The sequence below is a fragment of the Lichenostomus cassidix genome, chromosome 13 (assembly GCF_008360975.1).
Source record: "Lichenostomus cassidix isolate B80296 chromosome 13, HeHo_3.0, whole genome shotgun sequence".
Taxonomy (NCBI): domain Eukaryota; kingdom Metazoa; phylum Chordata; class Aves; order Passeriformes; family Meliphagidae; genus Lichenostomus; species Lichenostomus cassidix.
The window spans coordinates 2536166-2561555 of NC_139494.1; the positions used below are offsets into that span (position 1 = coordinate 2536166).

The following is a 25390-nucleotide window of genomic DNA, read 5'->3' on the forward strand; positions in this document are numbered from 1 at the left end:
GGACAGCTGTCGTTAACTTTTCTTCCCTGGATCTCTTCTTTGATTGCCGAAGTGATTGCGACCACACAGAATAGCAAGCCTCTCGGCTGCTATGCTATTTCTACAGCACGATAATGTATGGGTATAAAAGTCTCTTAATATCACAGGCAAGGTACTAATAATCTTATTCGATAGTACAATATCACAATGTCTTCCCTGCACAGGTTTTCGTATCAGTAGTTTTTCAGTGAGATTTTTCTCACTGGATGTCAGGTTTGAATGCCTACGGACACAGTATATTCCTGGACCCCGAGAAGCTGCACAGAGCAGCAATGAAGACCCCGCCACAAAAGGACTGCCCTTCCTTCCTCCTCTGCTTTGTCACTTTTCACCTGACCGTTCGAGGCTGTTCTAAACCGGCCTGCAGTGCTCCCCTTCTTAAACAACTTCCGAATTGTCCATTAAGGCTTTACACAGTAGGACTTGCTCCATTCTAGACCATAGCCTTAGCAATAAACCCTATACCATAGAAGATATAAATTTCGTGTGAAAAAAAGATAGGCGAGGGACACAAGTTAATAAAAAAGAAAAAAAACCAGACGAAAAGAAAACCAACGAACCAAAAAACGTCAAGGCAACAAACAAAAGAAAAAACATGCGAATTGCTTTCTTAAGCCTCTCAATCCATGGCTCTGTTGAAAAGCCAGTTGATAAACCCTAAAGAACAGTGGAATATCAAATGATAAATATACGAAGAAAGAGAAAAAAAAATAAAGCTCTGAGGGAAAAAAGCCAGTCTCGCCATTACTTGTTATTTCTGCAACCCCTTAACAACAAAAGATGTGAGGAGACGGGGGGAAGGATGGCACATTCGTTAGGAAAGAACAATCTGTAAATTCCCTTTTCTTCTGGACACAGTGAAATAAAATTACAAAAAAAAAATTTGTTAAGCTACCACCAAGAACCCAGTGCATCGATTTGGTTAGCAAAGCTCAAGGAAAATTATCCAGAGTAAGCCACATATTCTCAGCTCCAACAGTCGAATTAGTGAATCTCATTCTAAAAGTAAGGATCTGCCTACACCCTTATTAAAACATAGTATTTCAGAAAACACAGTCTTCGTATATTATACTGAAACGGAACTTATGAGGAAAAGTGCTGTCGATTTCTGTCTGCACTGAGAGGAAACTTTTCCAAACACAAAGTATTAACCAGATCTTTAGCCCTGTTTTAATATTATATGCAGGAGAAGTTGAATGGCAAGAGCTTCCCCATACATCCTAGAGGTGTGACGGAAAGTTAATGAGGCAGAAAGAACCAGATGACAGGGCCAGCAGCCAAAACAGACGCGACACACCATTATCAGAGAACTCACTGACAGAAATACTCATCGGTAAAAGCCACCCAAGCAGAGAAAAGAAGCCCAGGAGTCCACTGACACCATCACCACGTTAAGAAAGAGTCAGAGAGAAAGAACATACGCGGCTTTACAGACCTGCGGTGCGTCGGTGATGGCAAGTGGCTCTCCTGTCACGGCGCTGCTGTTCGGGTTCGGCTTGTCGCAGCAATCCCCGCCCAGAAGCTCCTCTGCAGACAGGATGGGCACCGGCGGCGGCGGCGGCCAAGCGGCCTCGGGCACGGCGCGCGCCGGCGCCGCCACGCACAGGTTGTAGGAGTAGGGCAAGGTGCCCTCGCAGAAGTCGGCCGGGAAGGCGGCGCCGGCCACCGAGAAGCGCTGCGCGCCCAGGCAGCGCAGCACGGCGGGCGGCCCGGCCCGGCGCAGCCGCGCCAGCACGGCCAGCGCCACGCTGAGCAGGAAGAGCGCCGAGAGCAGCGCCAGCGCCAGCACCAGGTAGAACTGCAGCTCGGCCGCCGGCGCCTCGGCGCCCGCCGCCCGCTCGCTCAGCTCCGGCAGCGCCTCCTGCAAGCTCTCGGCCAGCACCACGTGCAGCGTGGCCGTGGCCGACAGCGCCGGCTGCCCGTGGTCCTTCACCACGGCCACCACGCGCTGCTTGGCCGCGTCCCTCTCGGACACGGCGCGCGCCGTGCGCACCTCGCCGCTGTGCAGCCCCACGCGGAACAGCGCCGGCTCCGACGCCTGCACCAGCTCGTACGACAGCCACGCGTTGCGCCCCGCGTCCGCGTCCACCGCCACCACCTTCGCCACCAGGTACCCGGCCTCGGCTGAACGCGGAATCACCTCGAATGGCGTCGGGGCCGCTCCCGGAGCCTCTCCCGGGCCCGGCGCCGCCGGCCAGAGCACCCGCGGCGCGTTGTCGTTGCGGTCGAGCACGAAGACGCGCACCGTGGCCGTGGAGCTGCGCGCCGGCGCGCCGCCGTCCTGCGCCCGCACGGCCACCAAGAACTCGCGGCACTGCTCGTAGTCGAACGAGCGCTGCGCGTACAGCGCGCCGCTCCGCGCCTCCACCGACACGAGCGGCGCCGCGCCCGCCGCGCCCGCGCTGCCGCCCGCCAGCCAGTAGCTCACGCGCCCGTTGGCGCCCGCGTCCGCGTCCCGCGCCTGCACGCGCAGCACCAGCGCGCCCGCCGCGTTGTTCTCCCACACGTAGGCGCTGTACGCCTCCTCCTCGAACACCGGCGCGTTGTCGTTCACGTCCGACACCTCCAGCACCAGCTCCGTGCGGCTCGACAGCGCCGGCCTGCCCCGGTCCCGCGCCACCACCGTCACGCGCTGCTCGGACGCCTGCTCGCGGTCCAGCGCACTCGCCGTCACCACCTTGTACGAGCCGCCCGACGACGCCACGATCGACAGCGGCGCCTCCCCCGACAGCTCGCACGACACCTGACCGTTCTCGCCGGAGTCTCTGTCCCGCACTTTCAGTAGCGCTACCACGGTGCCGACAGGCGAGTCCTCGGGCACCGGGCTCGACAGGGACAGAATCGTAATCTCGGGCGCGTTGTCATTCTCGTCCGTGATATCTATTTGGACTTCGCAGTGATCAGTGAGCCCGCCCCCGTCCCTTGCCTCCAGGCGGAAATTGTATTTACTCTGTCCTTCAAAATCAAGAGGACCTGCTGTCCGCACCTCGCCGGTGTCGCTGTTGAGATCGAACAGTGCGCGGATGCTTTCGGGGACGTTGCCGAAGGAGTAGGATACTCGCGCGTTGGCGCCCGCGTCCGCATCCGTCGCCTTTGCCCGCAGCACCAGAGACCCCACGGGCAGGTTCTCCGCCACTCGCGCTTCGTAGATCCTTTTGCTGAATACGGGCGGGTTGTCATTCGCGTCTGTCACGTTGACCCGAATCTGGACAGTCCCAGACCTCGCGGGGTCCCCGCCATCTACGGCCATCAGCACCAAATCAAGGGAGCTCTGCTTCTCTCGGTCCAACGCTCTCTCGAGAACTAATTCCGGCTGCTTTTTCCCACCCGGGCTCTCCTTTAAGGCCAAAGTGAAGGACGGGTTGTTGGTGAGTTTGTAAGTCAGCAGCGAGTTGCTGCCCACGTCTGCGTCTCGAGCCATCTCCAGGGGAAAATGAGCACCGGGAGGAATTAATTCACCGATCTCCAGATCCAGAGCAGCTTTGCTGAAGGCCGGGGAGTTGTCATTCACGTCCTCGATGGACACCTCGACGTGGAAGACGTTCAGCGGGCTGTGCACCAGCGCCTCGAAGCTGACAAAGCAGGTCGCCGACTCGCCGCACATCTCCTCCCGGTCCAGTCTCTCATTCACGTACAGATTCCCGTTTTCCTCATTCACCGTGAAGTATTGCTTCTCCTCGCTCAGCCGCAGCTTGCGCGCCGGCAGCTCGTCGGCGCTGAGCCCCAGGTCCCGCGCCAGCGGCCCCACGAGCGAGCCTCTGCCCAGCTCCTCGGCGATGGAGTAGCGGACCCGCTCCGCCGCCGCCCCGCAGCACACGCACAGCAGCACCGCGCACAGCAGCGCTCGCCCGCCGCCCGGCCCGCGCCTCTGCCGCCGCCTCACCGCCATTCTCTTTCAGCAGCGCTCGCCGAGTTCCTGCGTCCCTTCCAGCCGCTCTCGCCAGACAGCGCAGGGGCTGCCGCAGCACAGACACGCCGCTCTGGCCGCCTCGGACGCCGCTGCTGCCGCTGCTGTCGGTGCCGCTGCCGCTGTGGCCGGCGCCGGGCGAGCGAGCAGCCTGCGGGGGCAGGACGCGGCTGCGGCGGCTTTGGGCGGCGGCGGCTCCAGCGCCGCTCGGCGGCGGCCAACAGCGGCACCCGGAGGCGCCGCGACGCCACTGCAGCCGCCGGATGGCCGCGCGAATACTCAGAAGGAAATATTCATGCTATCATTAAAGACAAGAAATTAGGTTCTGTTAAAAATTTCACTGCACAAGTATATGTGGAGGAAATGATAGTATAGCTGGGGGAGTATTTAAGCGCTTTTTAACACACTCTCGGGTAATTTTTTTCTGCTTTTCTACCTGGGTCACATTATTGTCTATTAAATGTATCAGCCTAAATCCAAGCTTGTAACTGCTTGCAAAGAATAACTTCTACTGCCTTCTTTCCTATTCACAAAATTACCTTTATTTTCATCTCCATACTTGAGGTGCTGACACTGAGGAAGTGCAAACACATATCATGTCTTTCACAGAACTAAATAATGGTTTGCTTTGGCAGAGGCATTTGCATGTAATTGGATTCACCCCTCTGTCATTGACAGTGAGATCCTACAGTAGACTAGGGCCCTCCAAGGACCATCCAACATGTCCTTCTACCCTTCTAGTGTTGCCACATCCGTAACATCTCTAGGTAATCTGTTCCAGTGTCTTAATACCCTCATTATAAACCATTTTATCTAATCAAAACCTACCCTTTTTTAGTTTAAATCCATTGTCCCTTGTCTTGTCACTGCAGACCCATCTAAAATATCTTGTAATCTTTCTTATAAGCACTCATTATTGATTGAAAAAATGAAACCACTTCTATTCAAAACCCAGTTTTCTCAGGCTGCAGGACATGAACTTCATAATTCCTTCTTCATGGCAAAGATCATCAAGTTCTTTGAGAATTTTTGCAGTTAAAGAAGTGTGGGGGAAGAGAACAATACACCTTACCGTGTTGGCCACACTACTTGTTTTGGCGCCCAGGAGACCTTCTGGGCAGCAACTGCACATTGCCAACTCATGTCCCTTTTGTCATTCACCAGTAGCCCCAAGTCCTTTATGGTAAGGCTCTTCCCAATCCCTCACTCTCTATTTAAATTGGGATTTACCCTGACCCAGGTGCAGGACCTTCCACTTGGCCGTGTTGAATTTTATGGTGTTTGTACAGGTCAACTTCTCCAACCTACCAAGATCCCTCTAGTTGGCGTCTCTATCAATTCAGCTTGGTGTCATCTGCAAATTTGCTAAGGCTGTGCTAAATCCCACTATTTGTGAAGATACCTAAATAATATTGGTCCCAGTATGGACTCTTGAGGGACTGGTTTCCACTTGGACATTGAACCACTGACTATAACTCTTTGGATGCAGCCATCCAGCCAGTTCTTCATCCATTTAATAGCCTCCACTTGGTTGGTCAGCTTGTTCTGGGGGACCATGTGGGGGACACTCTTCACACATTCTTCCACTGGTCCCTGTTCTGTTCATGGAAACCTTGACTGGGCTGGGTGGCCACTCTGCACTTTGAGGACTGCAGCACAGATGTTTTTGCATTATTATGCTACAAAGTGTGCCTGGGTGAGCACATATGTGCTTACAAAGCCCTTCCTCTCTACAGCTGTAAACATCACAGGAACTGCACCCATACCCTGAGAACTGGAATAGATGTGACCTTCCACATAAAGTCAGACACCCTGAGGTTGAGCTCATGACAACAAGCAATGCAAGAGCTAGAAATATATAGAAACGAGCAGATGATATGCAATAATATTTTGTAGGTCTCACTCCACAGAAGCAACTCAAATCTCATGTTACACCTTCAGGCATAAGCTTGTGTTATCTATGACATATGACAAGCAAGGGAATAAACAAGTTCTTCTGTAGCTTCTGAAGCCCCTGTCTTCTCTGCAATGCTATGCAACTGGCAGCTTTCCTTGTGACAGTTTCATCAATAGTAAACATTATCATTATATGATAACACACTACAATCACACCCAGGAGGGAAGTACATTTGTCTGCTCATCACCATTTGGAGAAGAAACTGAAGGATTCTAAAACATATGCATGATAAAAACCCAAAATAAAGGATTAGCAGTCATCCAGTAGAGAATGGCTCATCAAACTAACTGTTTAGGGGGAATCTCCCCTCTTTTATCACATGCACTGTTCCACAGAGATGTGACTTCTACTAAGGTCATATTTACATCTATTTCTCCCAACAATATCAGAACACAAAGTCAGTCTCACATCTTGTGCCTTTCACTCTTCCTTTAGCCAAAGCCACTAATGCATTATATATTTCTATGTTTACAAACAGAGTAAATCAAGAAAAAAAACCCAAAAAACCAACAAAAAACCCAACCAAATAAAACAAAACAAAAAAAACCCAAAAAAAAAAAACAACCCCCTTAACAACACATTAATCAGACAAGCAAGGTTAGGAAGCGTTAGAAAACAGTTTGTCAGAGATGCTCACCAGGAAGTCTTCTAGGTCTCTACCACAGCATTGAAATTCTTTCCTGAGAGCACTTTGAAGTTGTTGAAGTCTCAAACTGCAAGTGTGGCCCTAAGGACTTACTCTGGATTCATAACAGAGGGCTTCATTTTAAGAATTAGTCATCATCTCTCAGCCAGTTTTTTTCTACTGTGTGGCCTGTTCACTTTGCACAATTATGAAACCATCATTTTAAATAGCATCTCATGTGCCTATTTCTCAAGCTCAGTCTTCTGAGAAACTACAACAGATTCTCTTTTTGTTTTTCATATTTTTCCTCACGCACAAAATTCTGTCCTAGGTGGCTGTAGTAAGTGTTTGCTTCAAAACAGCACTCATGGTTTCAAATTCAAAAGTACTGACTAGAATTGTTAAAATTAGCCACGACTTTCCAGTAAATCAAGACCTCAAAGAAAGCATACTTACAACTCTCAAGAAACATTCAATACACGCCAAACTTTTGGCTGTGTGTTCGCCACAGGGAAAAGACCATCTTTGGAAAACATATTTATCATACTTTCATGGTATGCATGACAACTGTTGTCCCTGCTGGATTGTAAGACATATAGGACATATTTTGGACTACGCAGGATTGCCAGGCACAATGAGGATCAGCCTTACTCCCTGACAAAACAAAAACACTAAAACAAAATCTAGACCAAAATACAAATGAAAAAAAGCAACCATCCAAACAAGACAAGAATGGGAAACCACCAGAAGTGTGTAAATCATAGCTTCATCTTTCAGATTGTGTCATTGTCATAGGAAACTAGGGAAATTAGTAGGAAGCTAGGTTTGTAACAACTACACAGGAGGGTCATATAGGAGCTCACACCATAGACCCCAATCATGGAAAATTCACTGGATGATAAAAAAAAAGGGAAAGAGTTGGAACTGCAGCTGTTGTCCTGTAATGACTTGGACAAACTGAACTTTTTAATTTCTCATTTAGACCTTTCAAACTGTACCACAGGGACCACTTCCACTGGCCCTGTCTCTGGACAAATGGAGCTCTTCTCCCTGTCCAAACACTACACAACAGGAAAGTTACATCTGCAGGCAGACGCCATTGAAAGAAAACTTGCACAAGTAGCTTCTCAGATCCCAAGAATCACAACCAAGATTATGTTACGCATCTCAATTTGACAAATGTCAAATGTTACAAAGGACAATCAGCAGCTCAATTAAAGAACCTGTCATCCATGTATCACCTCAAAACCAGCTTTTTCAGCACATGGGCTATTTGGAAGGTGTGTGACCCTCTCTAATATCAATGCAAAAGAATGCTGAAGCTACAACTTGGCTATTTGAGTAAGAATAAAGCAGTATCAAAAAATAAGAGAACTTTGGACTTGTTTTCAGAAATTTGAGCTGTAAACTTGAAAGGCACATATGGAACGGTGTGGCAATTTTGACAGATCTGGTTTTCTATACCCTATCAGAAGAAACGGACCATTTTCAGATCATCAAAAGAGCAAGACAAGAAATAAACATCTTAAGAAAGGAAGAGATCACAACACATTTTCCTAGATCATGCAACTTAGACTTGGCAATTAATTCAGGTGTTTATTAAGCAGTGAATACACAGACTGCTCCTCCCACAGGTCCCATGTGACCTTTGTCATGTGTACATAATTAAGCTCTTAAGATACACTATTATGATGACATGCAAACCCGTTGGAAGAGCTTCCATGAGCTTTCCATACAGCTGGAATGCATGTCTTCTAGACAAACATTTTGAGAAGAAAAAGCTTACACTCCATGATACTAGAGATGGATAGTGAAAGCAAAGGAAGAAAGCATTCCCTTGCATCATTCAACAGACCCTCGAGCTCCCAGAACTCAAATCTCCAATCTTTCACAATGTCCACGGTGCTCTGTGACCTATCCAATTTACAAACACGTGACATATAACGCCTGGTTTCCCAGGCCACTTCTCTTCACACCACCAAATTCACACAGATACATTCACATCTCTGTATGAAGGAAGGCTCATTTGTCTGCTCTTCTGTGAAGGAACATCAGACTTTTAAAAGGAAAAGAGGAGCAGCGATCCAGGACAGACTGTGTCAGTGAATGTCTGCATAGGGACAGACATTCTTATGTCTCCCTCTGCACCCACAATCTCTCCCCTCCCACCCATGCCAAGGCCCTTGCCATGATATATATATTTACAGCCAAGGCACATGCATCTCCATTAGATATAGCTCAACTCTAAAAGACAGGAAAGAACCTCTGCCATTTCTTTCTGGACCTACTCCTCCACATGCAGCCACACACAGGCTTTTCAAACAGTCACCGTTTTCAAGAGGATCATTCATCTTCATACCAAGCAAACAAACATTAAGGGATGAGTTGTTGCCCGGTCCATTCACCTACAGAGTTAGACGAATGCAAATACATCTCCTACTGACCTCAATTCACACATAAAGGCTGAGAAGACTACAAATGAGAGCAACAAAGTTAAACATGCAGCTGTCGAGATTGCAATATAGACAACTGCAATCGAATCATGAACTTGTGAAGTGGGGAAGACACCTGAACGAGCAAAGAAGTACGATTTGCTAAAAATCCAACAAATGAGTTCAGAAGAGCTATTACTGAAAGGAAGATGGGTATTACATACGTCAGGGCACAGAAACGACTTGGTCCTTGAGGAAACCACAAAGCCTCACTCGAACTTGCAGCCACCATCTGTCTCACTACACCTAACTCCCTAAACACCTAAAAGCCTGAGCACAGACACCTCCTCCACCTCCTCGCAGCAAGAGGCACCAGAACAGAGCGCAATAACGAAAGGAATCCAGCTATTGTCAGCAAACTGTCCAACAAAGAATACGCAAAACGGGGGAAAAAGGCCAGAAGAATAAAACAGGAAAGCTTCATGAAGGCAAAGAGGAACTCACCGGGAGAGAGCTGGAATCCGCGGGTGGAGCACTGGCAGGGTCCTCGGCCCCGAGCAGGGGCGCGGGCTCGTCGGGAGGCGGCCGGGCAGGGACCGGCAGGGTGTCGCAGCTGCTGGCGCCCGAGAAGCGCAGCTGGCTCTTGCGCGAGTCGGCCGTGAGCGACACCTCGTGCGAGTAGGACTGCAGGAAGGCGCGCACGCCGTCGATGCCCACGAAGTGCGACACCGGCACGCCGCGCAAGGCGCCGCTGCTGGCTGCCAGCAGCTGCTGGCGACGCCAACGGCGCAGGCGGAGCGCCAGCAGCAGCAGCAGGAAGGCCAGGAAGAGGCACGAGACGGCGGCCACGGCCAGCACGAGCCAGCGCGTCAGGCTGCCGGCCAGCTCGCCCGGCGCCGTCGCCTCGGCCGCACTGCCCAGCTCGGCCAGCAGCTCGGCCACGCTCTCGGCCAGCACCACGGTGAGCGTGGCCGTGGCCGACAGCGCCGGCCGCCCGTGGTCCTTCACCACCACCACCAGGCTCTGGCGCGCCGCGTCGCGGGCCAGCGGGAAGCGCGCCGTGCGCACCTCGCCGCTGTGCAGCCCCACGCGGAACAGCCCCGGCTCCGTCGCCTTGGCCAGCTCGTACGACAGCCACGCGTTCTGACCCGCGTCCGCGTCCACCGCCACCACCTTGGCCACCAGCGCGCCGGGCTCCGACGAGCGCGGCGCCAGCTCCACGCCCGACCACGCCGCGCCCGACACCGACCCCGCCCGCGCCGGCGGAGGCGGCGGCGGGTACAGCACCTGCGGCGCGTTGTCGTTCTCGTCCACGATCAGCAGCCGCACCGACACGTTGCTGCTCAGCGCCGGCGCGCCGCCGTCCTCCGCACGCACCCACAGCTCCAGCTCGCGCACCTCCTCGTAGTCGAACGAGCGCAGCGCGTACAGCGCGCCCGTCTCCGCCTGCACCGACACGTACGACGACAGCGGCGCGCCCCGCACCCGCCCCTCCCACAGCCGGTAGCGCACGCGCGCGTTCTGCCCCCAGTCCGCGTCCGTCGCAAGCACCGTCAGCACCAGCGCGCCCGCCGCGTTGTTCTCCGCCACACGCGCGCTGTAGCTCTCCTGCGCGAACACCGGCGCGTTGTCGTTCACGTCCAGCACCCGCAGCGACAGCACGGCGCTGCTTTGCAGCGGCGGCGACCCGCCGTCGGCCGCCCGCACCGTCACGTTGTACTCCGACACCTGCTCTCGGTCCAGCTCTCTCGCTGTCACCACCCGGTAGTAGTTGCCTTGTGAGCTCTGCAGCTGGAACGGTACGTCCCCGTCTAGCGAGCAGCGCACCTGCCCGTTTGCTCCGGAGTCCCGGTCTTGCACGTGCAGCAGGGCCACCACCGTACCCGACGGAGAGTCCTCCGAAATCTCACTCAATGCTGACCTCACGGAAATCTCTGGCATGTTGTCATTCACATCTGTCACGGTGATTGCAATTTTCGCCGTGTCAAAAAGGGCTCCAGCATCATGTGCCTGCACCTCCAGTTCATAGAAGTCTCCTTCCTCAAAGTCCAGGCTCTGCACCAAAGCTATTTCTCCAGTGTCAAAATCCAGATGGAAAATCTGCGAAGCTTTCTCTGTGATTTTCTTAAACGAGTATTTGACGTTCCCGTTCAGCCCCTCGTCAGCATCAGTGGCTGTGAGGCTGACGAGCACAGAGCCCACGGGCACGTTCTCGGGCACACGCACAGTGTACTCCGACTGGCTGAACACGGGCGCGTTGTCGTTCGCATCCAGCACTGTCACGCGAATCCGAGCCGTGCCCGTCAGCGCCGGATCGCCGCCGTCACTCGCCCTCAGCACCAGCTCGTGAAACGCCGCCTCCTCCCGGTCCAGCGCCTTGGCCAGCACCAGCTCGGGACGCTGATCACCTCCGGGGCCTGACTGCACGGCCAGCGAGAAGTGCTCGTCGCCGCTCAGCTCGTAGCTCTGCAGGGAATTCTGGCCTGAGTCCGGGTCGTGAGAATCTGGCAGGGGAAATCGCGACCCAACGGGTGTCATCTCACTTATTCTCAGCTCTGATTCTGTCTGTCGAAAGCTGGGTGCGTTGTCATTAATGTCCATGATTTCCACTTCGATTTCATAGAACTTCATTTCCCCCTCCACTATCAGCTCACAGCGCAGCACGCATTGTTGCACACTCTCGCACAGCTGCTCTCTGTCGATCCTCTCCGCCGTCACTAAATGTCCCGTCTTCCCGTGCAAAGCGAAATACTGAGTCCTGCCTTCGGAGACAACACGGAACCCGCGGTCATGGATCGCCGGCAGTTGCAGCCCCAGGTCCTTGGCCACGTCACCCACGAACGAGCCCTTGGGCATCTCCTCGGGCACCGAGTAGCGCAGCTGTCCCCACGCCGCCTCCCACGCCGCCAGCAGGACGGCCCAGAGCAGAGCTCGCTGCCGCCGGCCCCAGCGCCTCCCCGCCGCGTTCATCTCCGCCGCAGCACCGCCGGCGCCCCAACACTGCAGACAGCTTCCCAAAGCCGACCTGCCTCCCGCTGTGGCTCTGACTTGCTGCTCCTTGCCGCTGCCTCCGGCAGTTCCTCCGCCTCGCTGATGAATGGATCGGTCCCGCCGGAACGATCGGAACAAAATGTTTGCCGAGGCAGTAATCCAGCGATCTAGTGAGCGAGCCGTTCCGAAGCGGGCGGAGCCACAGCTCTCCGATCTTCCTGTCGGCTCCTCTCGGTCAACAGCGGCGCCCGGAGCCTCCTCCCGGCACTGCAGCCACCGAGCGCTGCCGAGCGCTGCCCAGCCTGCCTTTCCCACGGGAAGCTTGTCTCGTTTCAGTCTCCTGGGAGATGTGAGGTCCCTTTCAGTGGGGGCCTCTTTAGTCACATTTTCTCCCGTAAATCTCTTCTTTGATCTTGCGGTGGTTGCGACCAGAAAATAACAGCAAGCCTCTCGGGGTTATTTTATTTCTACAGCATGGCAAAATATGTATTTGAATGTCTCTTGATTTCACATGCAAGGTATTACGAATCTTATTCCATGGTAGGGAAGCACAACGTCTTCCCTGCACAGGTTTTTGTATCAGTAGTTTTTTAATGAGTTTGTTCTCACTGGGTGTCAGATTTGACTGCCTACATACAGAGTAGATTCCCGGACACTGAGAAACTGCACACAGCAGCAATGAAGATCCTTCCTCAAAAGGACTGCCCTTCCTTCCTTCTCTGTTTTGTCACTTTTTACCATTCGAGGCTGCTCTGAATCAACATTCAGTGCTCCCCTTCTCCAACCACTACTTCTGAATTGTTAATTGCGGCCCTACACATTTCTAGAAACCATGTGATTCTAGATCAGAGCCTTTACGATAAATCCTATCAACCAGAGAAAGTATAAATTTCGCGTGAAAAAAGACGAGAAACACACGTTAAGAAACACAAAACCAACCCAACCAAACAAAAAAGTACTAAGCCAACAAGCAAGGCAAAGCCAGGAGAATTTCTCTCTTAGATCTCAGTCCCTGTCACTGTTGAAAAGCTAGTTCAAAAGCCATTTTAAAAACCCTAAACAACTATGGAACATCAAATGATAGAAATACGAAGAAAGAGAACAAAGAAATAAAGCTCTGATAAAATAATCTGAGCTCACTATTACTTGGAATTTCTGCAACCCCCTGAGTGTAAAAAGATGTGAGGAGAAAAGGGGGAAGGGTGACAAATTCATTAGGGAAAACAATATGTAAATTCCCTCTTCCTCCAGAAGCAGTGAAATAAAACATAGGAAAAAAACAATTTGTTCAGCTGGCACTCAGGACCCAGTGCATCGATTTGCTTAGCAAAGTCGAAGGAGGAAAAATCTCATAATCCAGCGTCAAGCACATATGAACAACTCCACTAGTAAAATTAGCGAATCTCATTGTAAAAGTAAAGATATGCCTTCACTGTTATTACAACTTAATGTTTCAGAAAACAAATGCTTCGTATACAACACCGAAAGGAAACGTGTGACGAAGGAATGAGTGCCATGGAATGCCTGCTCTGAGAGAAAAATTAAAACCCCCCTAAAAGTAAACCAGATCCTTTCTTCTCTTCTACTATTTTATGCAGCAGAGGTTTACCGGCCATTGAATCTATCCGCTTGATAGTTAATGAGGCGGGAAGTTCCAGATGACACGGCCAAATGCTAAAACAGAGGCGATATACCACGATGAAAACAACTGACAGAAATACTCATCGGTACCAGATGTCTCACTAGAGAAAAGAAGCCCAAGAAAGCATTGACAACAGCAAGATGTTAGGAAATGCTCAGACAGAAAGAACATGCGCGACTTTACAGACCTGCGGTGCATCAGATTCGGCGGGTGGCTCTCCCGTAACGGCGTTGCTGCTCGGGCTCGGCTTGTCACAGCAATCTCCGCCCAGAAGCTCCTCCGCCGACAGGATGGGCACCGGTGGCGGCGGCGGCCAAGCGGCCTCGGGCACGGCGCGCGCCGGCGCCGCCACGCACAGGTTGTAGGAGTAGGGCAAGGTGCCCTCGCAGAAGTCGGCCGGGAAGGCGGCGCCGGCCACCGAGAAGCGCTGCGCGCCCAGGCAGCGCAGCACGGCGGGCGGCCCGGCCCGGCGCAGCCGCGCCAGCACGGCCAGCGCCACGCTGAGCAGGAAGAGCGCCGACAGCAGCGCCAGCGCCAGCACCAGGTAGAACTGCAGCTCGGCCGCCGGCGCCTCGGCGCCCGCCGCCCGCTCGCTCAGCTCCGGCAGCGCCTCCTGCAAGCTCTCGGCCAGCACCACGTGCAGCGTGGCCGTGGCCGACAGCGCCGGCTGCCCGTGGTCCTTCACCACGGCCACCACGCGCTGCTTGGCCGCGTCCCTCTCGGACACGGCGCGCGCCGTGCGCACCTCGCCGCTGTGCAGCCCCACGCGGAACAGCGCCGGCTCCGACGCCTGCACCAGCTCGTACGACAGCCACGCGTTGCGCCCCGCGTCCGCGTCCACCGCCACCACCTTCGCCACCAGGTACCCGGCCTCGGCGGAACGCGGAACCACCTCGAAAGGCGTCGGGGCCGCTCCCGGGGCCTCTCCCGGGCCCGGCGCCGCCGGCCAGAGCACCCGCGGCGCGTTGTCGTTGCGGTCGAGCACGAAGACGCGCACCGTGGCCGTGGAGCTGCGCGCCGGCGCGCCGCCGTCCTGCGCCCGCACGGCCACCAAGAACTCGCGGCACTGCTCGTAGTCGAACGAGCGCTGCGCGTACAGCGCGCCGCTCCGCGCCTCCACCGACACGAGCGGCGCCGCGCCCGCCGCGCCCGCGCTGCCGCCCGCCAGCCAGTAGCTCACGCGCCCGTTGGCGCCCGCGTCCGCGTCCCGCGCCTGCACGCGCAGCACCAGCGCGCCCGCCGCGTTGTTCTCCCACACGTAGGCGCTGTACGCCTCCTCCTCGAACACCGGCGCGTTGTCGTTCACGTCCGACACCTCCAGCACCAGCTCCGTGCGGCTCGACAGCGCCGGCCTGCCCCGGTCCCGCGCCACCACCGTCACGCGCTGCTCGGACGCCTGCTCGCGGTCCAGCGCGCTCGCCGTCACCACCTTGTAAGAGCCGCCCGACGACGCCACGATCGACAGCGGCGCCTCACCCAACAGCTCGCACGACACCTGTCCATTCTCGCCGGAGTCCGGGTCCTCTGCGTTCAGGAGAGCCACCACAGTGCCGACCGGTGAGTCCTCGGGCACCGGGCTCGATAGGGACAGAATCGTGATCTCGGGTGCGTTGTCGTTCACATCCAGCACCTCCACGTCCACCTTGCAGTGTGCCACCAGACCACCACCGTCCCGTGCCTCTACCAACAGCGTGTAACTTCGTGTGCTCTCGAAATCGAGTGGCTCCTTCAGCGTGATCCTCCCTGTCTCCACTTCCACAAAAAATTTCTGAAGCACTTCTGCCGGTGATTCGCCGAAGCCGTAGGTGATGCGGGCGTTGGTGCCGGCATCGGCATCAGAGGCAGAGACATTCAGAACAATCAGTCCCGGAGGAGCGTCCTCGCTCAAGCTGACGCGGTACCGCTCCTGCGCGAACACGGGTGGGTTGTCGTTGGCGTCGGTGACATTGATCCAGAGCTGGGCGGTGCCGCTCCGGGGCGGGTCACCGCCGTCCAGAGCCGTCAGCACCAGGTGGAGGCTCTCCTCGCTTTCTCGGTCCAATGAGTGGCGCAGAACCAGCTCTGCAAATTTGCTGCCGTCCTGGCTCTCCTTCACTTCTACCGCAAAGTACCTGTTTGTCTCCAGCTCATAGCCCTGCAGCGAGTTACGGCCCACGTCTGCGTCATCAGCCATGCCCACAGCAAAACGGGCACCGGGAGAAGTCAACTCGTTAATCTCCAGATGGAATTTGTCTCGCCGAAAACGCGGTGCATTGTCATTCACGTCCTCGATGGCCACCTCGACGTGGAAAATGTTCAGCGGGCTGTGCACCAGAGCCTCGAAGCTGACGGAGCAGGACGCCGACTTGCCACACATCTCCTCCCGGTCCAGCCTCTCATTCACGTACAGATTCCCGTTTTCCTCATTCACCGTGAAGTATTTCAGCTGCTTCTTGCCGGCAGACGCCACCCGCAGCTTGCGCGCCGGCAGCTCGTCGGCGCTGAGCCCCAGGTCCCGCGCCAGCGGCCCCACGAGCGAGCCTCTGCCCAGCTCCTCGGCGATGGAGTAGCGGACCCGCTCCGCCGCCGCCCCGCAGCACACGCACAGCAGCACCGCGCACAGCAGCGCTCGCCCGCCGCCCGGCCCGCGCCTCTGCCGCCGCCTCACCGCCATTCTCTTGGCGCAGCGCTCGCCGAGCTCCTGCCTCCTGCTGCTGCCCTGCCTCCCTTCCAGCCGCTCTCGCCAGACAGCGCAGGGGCTGCCGCAGCACAGACACGCCGCTCTGGCCGCCTCGGACGCCGCTGCTGCTGCTGCTGCTGCTGTCGGTGCCGCTGCCGCTGTGGCCGGCTTTGGGCGAGCGAGCAGCCTGCGGGGGCAGGACGCGGCTGCGGCGGCTTTGGGCGGCGGCGGCTCCAGCGCCGCTCGGCGGCGGCCAACAGCGGCACCCGGAGGCGCCGCGACGCCACTGCAGCCGCCGGATGGCCGCGCTCAAGGGGGCTCGGCTTTGGGCGGGGCTCAGCGGCTGCACCGGCTAGGGGGTCTCAGATCCCAATCAGCAAGCGCAGAAGCAGACGCTTAATGGGACTCGAGAGAGATGTATCAAATCATACAGTTGCAGAAATCTTTTCACTTCTTCTTTCCATACCTTCGATTTACAGTAAGAATAAATATTCATGCTGGTGTAATCTGCAAGCAATCAGTACCTTTCAATTTAGTTTCATGTTGCCTGCCTTTTTAAATTTTGTTCATGAGAGTCTCTGACATTTGTCCTCTATTTTTGCGAGAGATAACTAAACCTCAAAAGCAATATGCACTGTTTTGTGATAAGATAAAATCCTTTACTACTTCGACAAGACAAAAACCCAGCATTTACTCTTCTTCTTTTGATTAATAAACGTAAAGTGTCTATTTAATCGATGAAGATATATTATTTAAAATAATAAATCGTACTGATCACAATACGGACCACTGCGTGTCACCACACCTCATTGGTTTCCAGTCACACATTGATTTATTGACAATAACTTTTTGGAGATGATCATCCAGCCAGTTTTTCATCCATCTAACTACCCACCTGTCAAGCCTTCTCTCTCAAATTCAGCTGACACCACTTTAGCTGGGACTGTGTGTGAGACATTCTGTACATATTCTCCTGCTGGCCTCTCGTCTGCTCAAGGAAATCTCATACAGTCTGCCTGTCCACTCTACACTTCGAGAACTGCATGAAGAGATGCTTTTACATTACTGTTCTGCAGCCAAGTAAGCCTGGGTGAACACACGTATGCCCATGAAAGCCTTCCTCTTTGCAGCTGTAAACATCAGAGGTGTGCATGGGAATTGCACCTGCATTTTAACAGGTGGAAAAGATGTGACCTTCCACACAAGATTGGGCACCCTGAAGTTTAGCTCCTGACAAGCAAGGCAGAAAATTATATTTGTATTTATATTTATATTTATGACAGAAACAATTACATCAAGTGCAAAAACATTTCGCAGTTCTGCACTTATTGAGCAGCAAGAACTAAAATACCATGGTATTCCATCAAGCTTTTGTTAATTTTTGTTATTATTGTTTTTTAACAATTTGTTAACTTTTGTTAACTATGATACATGACCACATATGTTCTTCTATAGACTTCCCCCACACAAAGCTCCCATGTCTTCTCTCCAACCATTACACAGCTGTCAGGTTTACTTTTGACTTATTCCTAATAGGAAAAAAATATCATGAGGGGATAATGCACTATGATTAGACCAAGAAGGGAGGTACATTTGTCTGCTCACCAGCATTCTCATCAGAAACTGAAGGATTTTAAAGCACACAAAGGATAAAAGGCGAAAATAAAAGAGGCGTGGTCATCCAAAAGAGAATGGCTCATCAAAATAACGGCTCTGGGCAAATCTCATCCCCTCTTTTATCACATACATCTTTCCACATAGAGGTGACTCTACAAAGGTCATGTTTACATCTCTTCCTCCTGACAACAGCAGACCACAAAGACACCTTCATTGCCTTTTATAGCTGCTGTGGTAAGAGCAAGAGGCACTAACACATGACACATTCCTAAAGGAAGAAGTGCCGATAAATTACAAGGAAACCTACATACACAGAAAACCAAGAAAATTAAAATGAAACCATTAATCAGACAAGCAAGGCAAGGAGGGATTAGAAGACAAAGGGATATTGGAGAAACTATCTGGGAAGCTCTTTTGGTCTTCACTGCAAATTCTGCAACACATCCCTGAGTGCACGTGGAAGATATTTCTGTGTCAAACTGCAAGACCCTCAAGTCTTACTCTGGACTACATAGTAAGGATTTAATATTAAGAGATATTTATCACATCTCAGCAAATTTTTTTTCTTTATTGTATGTCCTGCTAGCTTTCCACGATTATGAAGCTGCAAGTGTAAACATATTATTATAGGCCTCTTTCTCAAGCCCAGTCTTCTGAGGAGCTACCACATAACAGATAGACTTTTTGCTCCTGCTTTCTTCACTTAAGAAATTTATCTTGGGTGCTTGAAGTACTTGCTACAAAACAATATTCACTATTTCAAAGACAAAAGAACTGTTCAGAAATGGGAGACAGGAAACAAAGGCCTGGAAAAAGCGTAATTGTAACAACGAAGAAACTCTCCTTTGCAATATTACCCGGAGATGTGGATGGATAAGGAAGACTTCAAACAGGAATAAAGTGTTCAAACTTCATTGTTCTACGTGAAAAGTTGCAAACTCAGAGACAAAAAGAAAATCACACTGCATAGTGTTAGAAATGTGCATCAACCAAGGAAAGGAGTAAACTGTATCTCCTCTGTCCTTTGCCTCATGAATAGGACCAGAACTTGCCAACAATTCGTAACTTGCACAGTCTTCTGTAATCCTCAACTTGCAAGAATGTGCAATCAAAATGCCAATGCAGTCAAAACTTCTGTAACGTGCACCATGATCAGGCCATGTAGGTTTACCAGGAAGGGAAACCATGTTCCTGCAAGCTTCAACAGCCAAACATTTCAGATTATCTCAACAACAGTAGGTATACAAGAAGGCTGTCTAGTTGGTGAAATGTCCACAGGACATTCAGACATGAGCTCACTCCAAGGACCATAGCAACAGTTCCACAGTGTACTTTCTTTGGACAGCATAGAGGGGAAAATGCATGGAATCACAACTAAGGACCTCATAAAACAACTGTGACAAACTGAACAATCTCTACATCTTCTAGGCTTTTCAGTTAATACCACAGAAACCACTTGCTCCGTCTCTGCCCAGACAGAGTTTTTCACCCTGCCAAAACACCACACAACAGTGAAACTCCCTTTGCAGACAGACAAAGCAATGGAAAGTTGCACACACTTGTTGCTTTCTGAGAATGAGCATCACAACACGGATGCATGCAACGAGATTTCCCTGCTCTTGGAAATGTAAAATCTCCTCAGAAAGAAAATGTAATATCTTGGAGGAAATGTAAAATCTCCTCAGGTACATACGTGATAACAAAAGCTCCAAAAAATCCACAGTTGTCAAGGTATCATCTCAAATAATTGGCCCATGGGCATGTTGGAATATACCTGACTCACAAATCTAAACTTTAAGTGTACATCTGTGCTCAATAACTGCCGTTCAAAGAAAATGTTATGCAACAAGAAGCCATACTGATGAGCCTACAACTTGGGCATTTGGGTTGTGAGCAGTATGATGTATAAAAAAAATTGGTAATAAATTAAATATGGTATAGAATAGGGTATTAAAAATATAAAATTAAATATGGTATTAACAAAACAAGAACAAAACAAACAAACAAAACCCCCACAAGAAACCCCAAACCCCACCACTTTTAAAATTATATCTGTAGTCCACCAAAGAAGCTAGGGAACTAACAATATATTTCTCTTGATTTTAACAAGTACCTCCTCATACACAGCACCCCCAAATCTCTCCTCGAAACATTCACAGATCACATCATTCTCACTGATCATCATTTGCACTTAGACTCTATTCAGAAGAAAAGGCGTGCAAAAGTGTCTCCTTACCATGGATAATATTTAACTTTTCACCACGTCTGTGACAAGGAAAAGCCTTTCTGCCACTAATATTTGTACTTGTAATCTTTCTCTTTAGAGCTGTTAACGTGAGAAGCACATGGTGTGAAGGTGTGATCAGATATTATAAAATCCCATGGTTCGATCCTCACAAAATGTAGGGCAAGAAGTTAAAATCTGCAGAAAGGAAGGGACCATAATGAACTCCTCTGGATTATGGCACTTCATCAGGGTCTTCAGTAGATGTTGAATACACAGTTTACTCTTCCCAAAGTACACATTACAGCACGTCATAAGCATATAATTAAACTGTAAGCCAAGTATTAATGATGACTTTTAAACACAAAGGAAGAACTTCCATGGGCTCCCCCTACAGCTAGAAAACCAGGTCATTAACCAAAATTCTTTGGGAAGACAAAACTCCCATTGCATGGTGATAGAGATGAATCAAAACATCATTTTCTACATTTCAAGAGGCCCTTATGTGCAGCTCCCATGAACTGCAACTCCAGCTGTGCAAATATTGCATGGTGGTTTGACCCTCACAATTTGCAAACACAAGGCATCAAAGGGCCAGTTCCCAGACCATTTCTCTTCAACACATCACCTCACGGACTTCACATCAATATCTATACATTTCTATAGGGAGAAGAAAGATAGATTTTCTTGTTCGCTACTATTAGGTGAACAAACCTAAAAGCTCTCAAAGGAAAAGCCATCCTCCAGGAGAGACTGGGTCACTGAACACCTGCATAGGAACAATCATTTCCCTCTTATGTCACCCTCTGCAGCTGGAATATCTTCCTTCTCTAATTTGTATGACTCATGCCATAGTATGTATTTTCAAGACCGTTTTCCAATAAGGAAACATTAAAATGAGGGGAAGTAGCACAACACATCTCCCGTTCCCCGCCCTTCATAAGCGGCAACCCACAGTCTATCTAAAAAAAGTAACAATATTCAAGATTATTTTCGGTCTTCAAAGAAATAATGAGCAGCTAAGTGACACAAAAGGCCGTTAACATTCGGTTTCAAGAAAATCAAACCCTACTCTAGAACATGAAGTGTCGGGAAGAAACGTCACTCTGCTAATAAAGTAAACTTTGATTTGTTCTTATAGCAACGCACCTCTTGCTACAAAACAGCGGACATAATAGAAAATATATTAAAAACATAATATAAAAATCAAAGAGCAATTAACGTCAGGAACACTGATACCAGAAATTTCAGGGGGAAAAAACTGAGAAACTACCTTCCGTGGGGAAATAAAGCAGAACGCAGCCTCACTTCCCCTGCCGCCCCCATCAACTTTAACGCTGAAAACTGATTCTACACGCACCACCCCGCAGCATGAGGAAGGAGTGTTTCGAGCCCTCCTTGCATAAAGTCTTCCCCTCGTGCCAGAAAAATCTCTCCAGGCAGAAGGCAGAACATAGGAGGCAAACGGCAGAAAAGCAGAAGAGGAAAATATATCGAGAAGGCTCTGGACCGAGGAACTCACCGGGACAGAGGCAGGATCCGTGGATGAAGCGCCGACAGGACCCTCGTCCCCGAGCAGCGGCGCGGGCTCGTCGGGAGGCGGCCGGGCAGGGACCGGCAGGGTGTCGCAGCTGCTGGCGCCCGAGAAGCGCAGCTGGCTCTTGCGCGAGTCGGCCGTGAGCGACACCTCGTGCGAGTAGGACTGCAGGAAGGCGCGCACGCCGTCGATGCCCACGAAGTGCGAGACCGGCACGCCGCGCAAGGCGCCGCTGCTGGCAGCCAGCACCTGCTGGCGACGCCAACGGCGCAGGCGCAGCGCCAGCAGCAGCAGCAGGAAGGCCAGGAAGAGGCACGAGACGGCGGCCACGGCCAGCACGAGCCAGCGCGTCAGGCTGCCGGCCGGCTCGCCCGGCGCCGCCGCCTCGGCCGCGCTGCCCAGCTCGGCCAGCAGCTCGGCCACGCTCTCGGCCAGCACCACGGTGAGCGTGGCCGTGGCCGACAGCGCCGGCCGCCCGTGGTCCTTCACCACCACCACCAGGCTCTGGCGCGCCGCGTCGCGGGCCAGCGGGAAGCGCGCCGTGCGCACCTCGCCGCTGTGCAGCCCCACGCGGAACAGCCCCGGCTCCGTCGCCTTGGCCAGCTCGTACGACAGCCACGCGTTCTGACCCGCGTCCGCGTCCACCGCCACCACCTTGGCCACCAGCGCGCCGGGCTCCGACGAGCGCGGCGCCAGCTCCACGCCCGACCACGCCGCGCCCGACACCGACCCCGCCCGCGCCGGCGGAGGCGGCGGCGGGTACAGCACCTGCGGCGCGTTGTCGTTCTCGTCCACGATCAGCAGCCGCACCGACACGTTGCTGCTCAGCGCCGGCGCGCCGCCGTCCTCCGCACGCACCCACAGCTCCAGCTCGCGCACCTCCTCGTAGTCGAACGAGCGCAGCGCGTACAGCGCGCCCGTCTCCGCCTGCACCGACACGTACGACGACAGCGGCGCGCCCCGCACCCGCCCCTCCCACAGCCGGTAGCGCACGCGCGCGTTCTGCCCCCAGTCCGCGTCCGTCGCAAGCACCGTCAGCACCAGCGCGCCCGCCGCGTTGTTCTCCGCCACACGCGCGCTGTAGCGCTCCTGCGCGAACACCGGCGCGTTGTCGTTCACGTCCAGCACCCGCAGCGACAACACGGCGCTGCTCTGCAGCGGCGGCGACCCGCCGTCGGCCGCCCGCACCGTCACGTTGTACTCCGACACCTGCTCTCGGTCCAGCTCTCTCGCTGTCACTACACTGTAGTAGCTGCCGTGTGAGTTCTGCAACCGGAACGGGACGTCCCCATCGAGCGAGCAGCGCACCTCGCCATTTGCCCCTGAGTCTCGGTCTTGCACGTGTATCAGGGCCACCACCGTCCCCGACGGAGCGTCCTCCGAGATCTCGCTTAGTGCCGAGCGCACCGAAATCTTGGGTGCGTTGTCGTTGACATCTGTCACAGAAATCATGACTTTGACTAAGTTATAAAGGCCACCGCCGTCCCGTGCCTGCACCTCCAGTTCGTAGGAATCGCTCTCCTCGAAGTCCAGGCTCTTTACAAGTGTGATCGCACCCGACTCAGAGTCCAGATGGAAAATATTCGAGGCTTTCTCCGTAATTGCTTTCAGCGAATATTTCACGTGCCCGTTCAGCCCCTCGTCGGCGTCATTGGCAGTAAGGCTGAGGAGGGTGGAGCCCACGGGCAAGTCCTCAGGCACATGTACCGTGTACTCCGACTGGCTGAACACGGGAGCGTTATCGTTCGCATCCACCACCGTCACGCGAATCCGAGCTGTGCCCGTCAGCGCCGGATCACCGCCGTCACTCGCCCTCAGCACCAGCTCGTGAAACGCCGCCTCCTCCCGGTCCAGCGCCTTGGCCAGCACCAGCTCGGGACGCTGATCGCCTCCGGGGCCTGACTGCACGGCCAGCGAGAAGTGCTCGTCGCCGCTCAGCTCGTAGCTCTGCAGGGAATTCATTCCCAAGTCCGGGTCGTGAGCCCTGGGAAGTGGAAACTTCGCTCCCGGAACTGACATCTCGTTTATCGATTCCTCCAACTCTGTTTCCTTGAAGCTGGGGGTGTTGTCGTTAATGTCTGTGATCTCTACTACGATTTCATAAAACTTCATTTCCCCTTCAACTATCAGCTCACAGCGCAGGACGCATTCCTGCACACTCTCGCACAGCTGCTCTCTATCGATCCTCTCCGCCGTCACTAAATGTCCCGACTTCCCGTGCAGAGCGAAATACTGCGTCCTACCTTCAGAAACAACATGAACGCCGCGATGTCGGAGCTCCGGCAGCTGCAGCCCCAGGTCCTTGGCCACTTCACCCACGAACGAGCCCTTGGGCATCTCTTCGGGCACCGAGTAGCGCAGCTGCCCCCACGCCGCCTCCCACGCCGCCAGCAGGACGGCCCAGAGCAGAGCTCGCTGCTCTCGGCTCCAGCGCCTCCCCGCCCCGCTCATCTCCGCCGCGTCACCGCCGGCGCCGCAATGATACGAACAGCTTTCCACTGCCGACCGCTGCCTCACGGTCCTTCTATAGCACGGCTCTCTCGGTCGCTGCCGTCGGCCCCTCCGCCTCTCTGCAGAACGTCTCCGGTCCGCGGGGACGATCGCAGACTGTCCTCCCGCACACACAGTAATCCAGCGATCTAGTGAGCGACGCGATCCGCAGCGGGCGGGGCTGCTGCGCTCCGACCTTCATGCCTCTTTTTGGTCAACAGCGGCACCCGCAGCCTCCTCCTGGCATTGCAGGCACCGAGCGCTGCCGAGCGCTGCCCGCATAACCTTGCTCACGGGCAGCTCGCGAGAACGGGACAGTTATCACAGAGACATCACGCCCCGTCTGTCGGAGACCTCCTGACTCAGCTTTTCTCCAGCCGATCTCTGCTTTAATCCTTCAGCAAATCACGAGCGGGAGGAAGGCACAGGCACCCCACACGCGTGTTTCTTCTATCGCATGAGATACTAATAATTTACTGATGGCAGTATATGTAAATTAAAACATATTTTTCTTATCTAAACCTGTAGGTTAAAAAGCATCTTTAACAACAGCCTCTCAGATAGAAATCATTCGATACAGAGACACCCCCGGATAACCTGAGCTATCAGGCTCTTTGGCATAAGCGGTACGAGAACAATTGCATGATTATTGAAGTCAGAGAGCAAATTGTTACAAGATTACTATAGGAGAAATAAAGACGCAGCTAATAGTCTCAAAGGAAAACTTTAAGGCATTCAAATGCTTGAATCTCGCTCTCCTCAGCTAAATTTAGTGTTCCTTAATTTTTTCACAGGAAACCAGCCCACTACTGCATTGTCCCGAAAAGCGGGTGACACTCTTTTCTTTCATTTAGGATGCAAAAAGTAACTTTCCACACACGCCTCTTTTCTGAGTCAAATAAAATAAATATTGACGAACGGGTTTGTGTAAAGCTATAAACCAGTTTCAATTACAACATTTCGGGACAAATCAATGAGGCAGGAAAAAGCTACAATATCACTTGTATGGCTTTTTTTTCTCCGACTCCATCACACAGAATGAGTGGTTTTCCTACAGAGTAAGCATCCAAGTTCAATGCTGCAAACTCATTTTAATTACTGGAGCAAAAGTACTGAAGACAAAAAATCTTCACTGAACTCGACTCTCTGATCAAGGAAGAACCAAGGGGCCAACGCTGGCTTCCTGCTCTCCATGGAAGGCAGATAGCCCTTTCCTTAATTCAATCATTAATGGACACAGGAGCGTGCATCTCACAAAACTACAACCTCG

General features: G+C 52.8%; 1 protein-coding gene across 7 annotated transcripts in view; it reads right to left on the reverse strand.

Moving 5' to 3' along the window:
* The window catches only part of LOC146431052 (protocadherin gamma-C3-like), a 216829-nt gene that overhangs the window by 163274 nt on the left and 28165 nt on the right, over positions 1-25390 (reverse strand). The window contains exon 1 of one of the 7 annotated variants that reach the window (XM_085073288.1): positions 21616-24096. The exons of 3 other annotated variants lie outside the window; for them this stretch is intronic. In XM_085073288.1, the coding sequence (XP_084929414.1) occupies positions 21616-24081 (2466 nt within the window). In that variant the 5' untranslated portion in view covers positions 24082-24096. Of the gene's footprint in view, positions 1-1474; positions 3932-9464; positions 12023-13780; positions 16373-21615; positions 24097-25390 lie in introns of those variants that run through there. 3 more of the 7 variants (XM_085073279.1, XM_085073290.1, XM_085073294.1) reach the window with 3 other exon arrangements.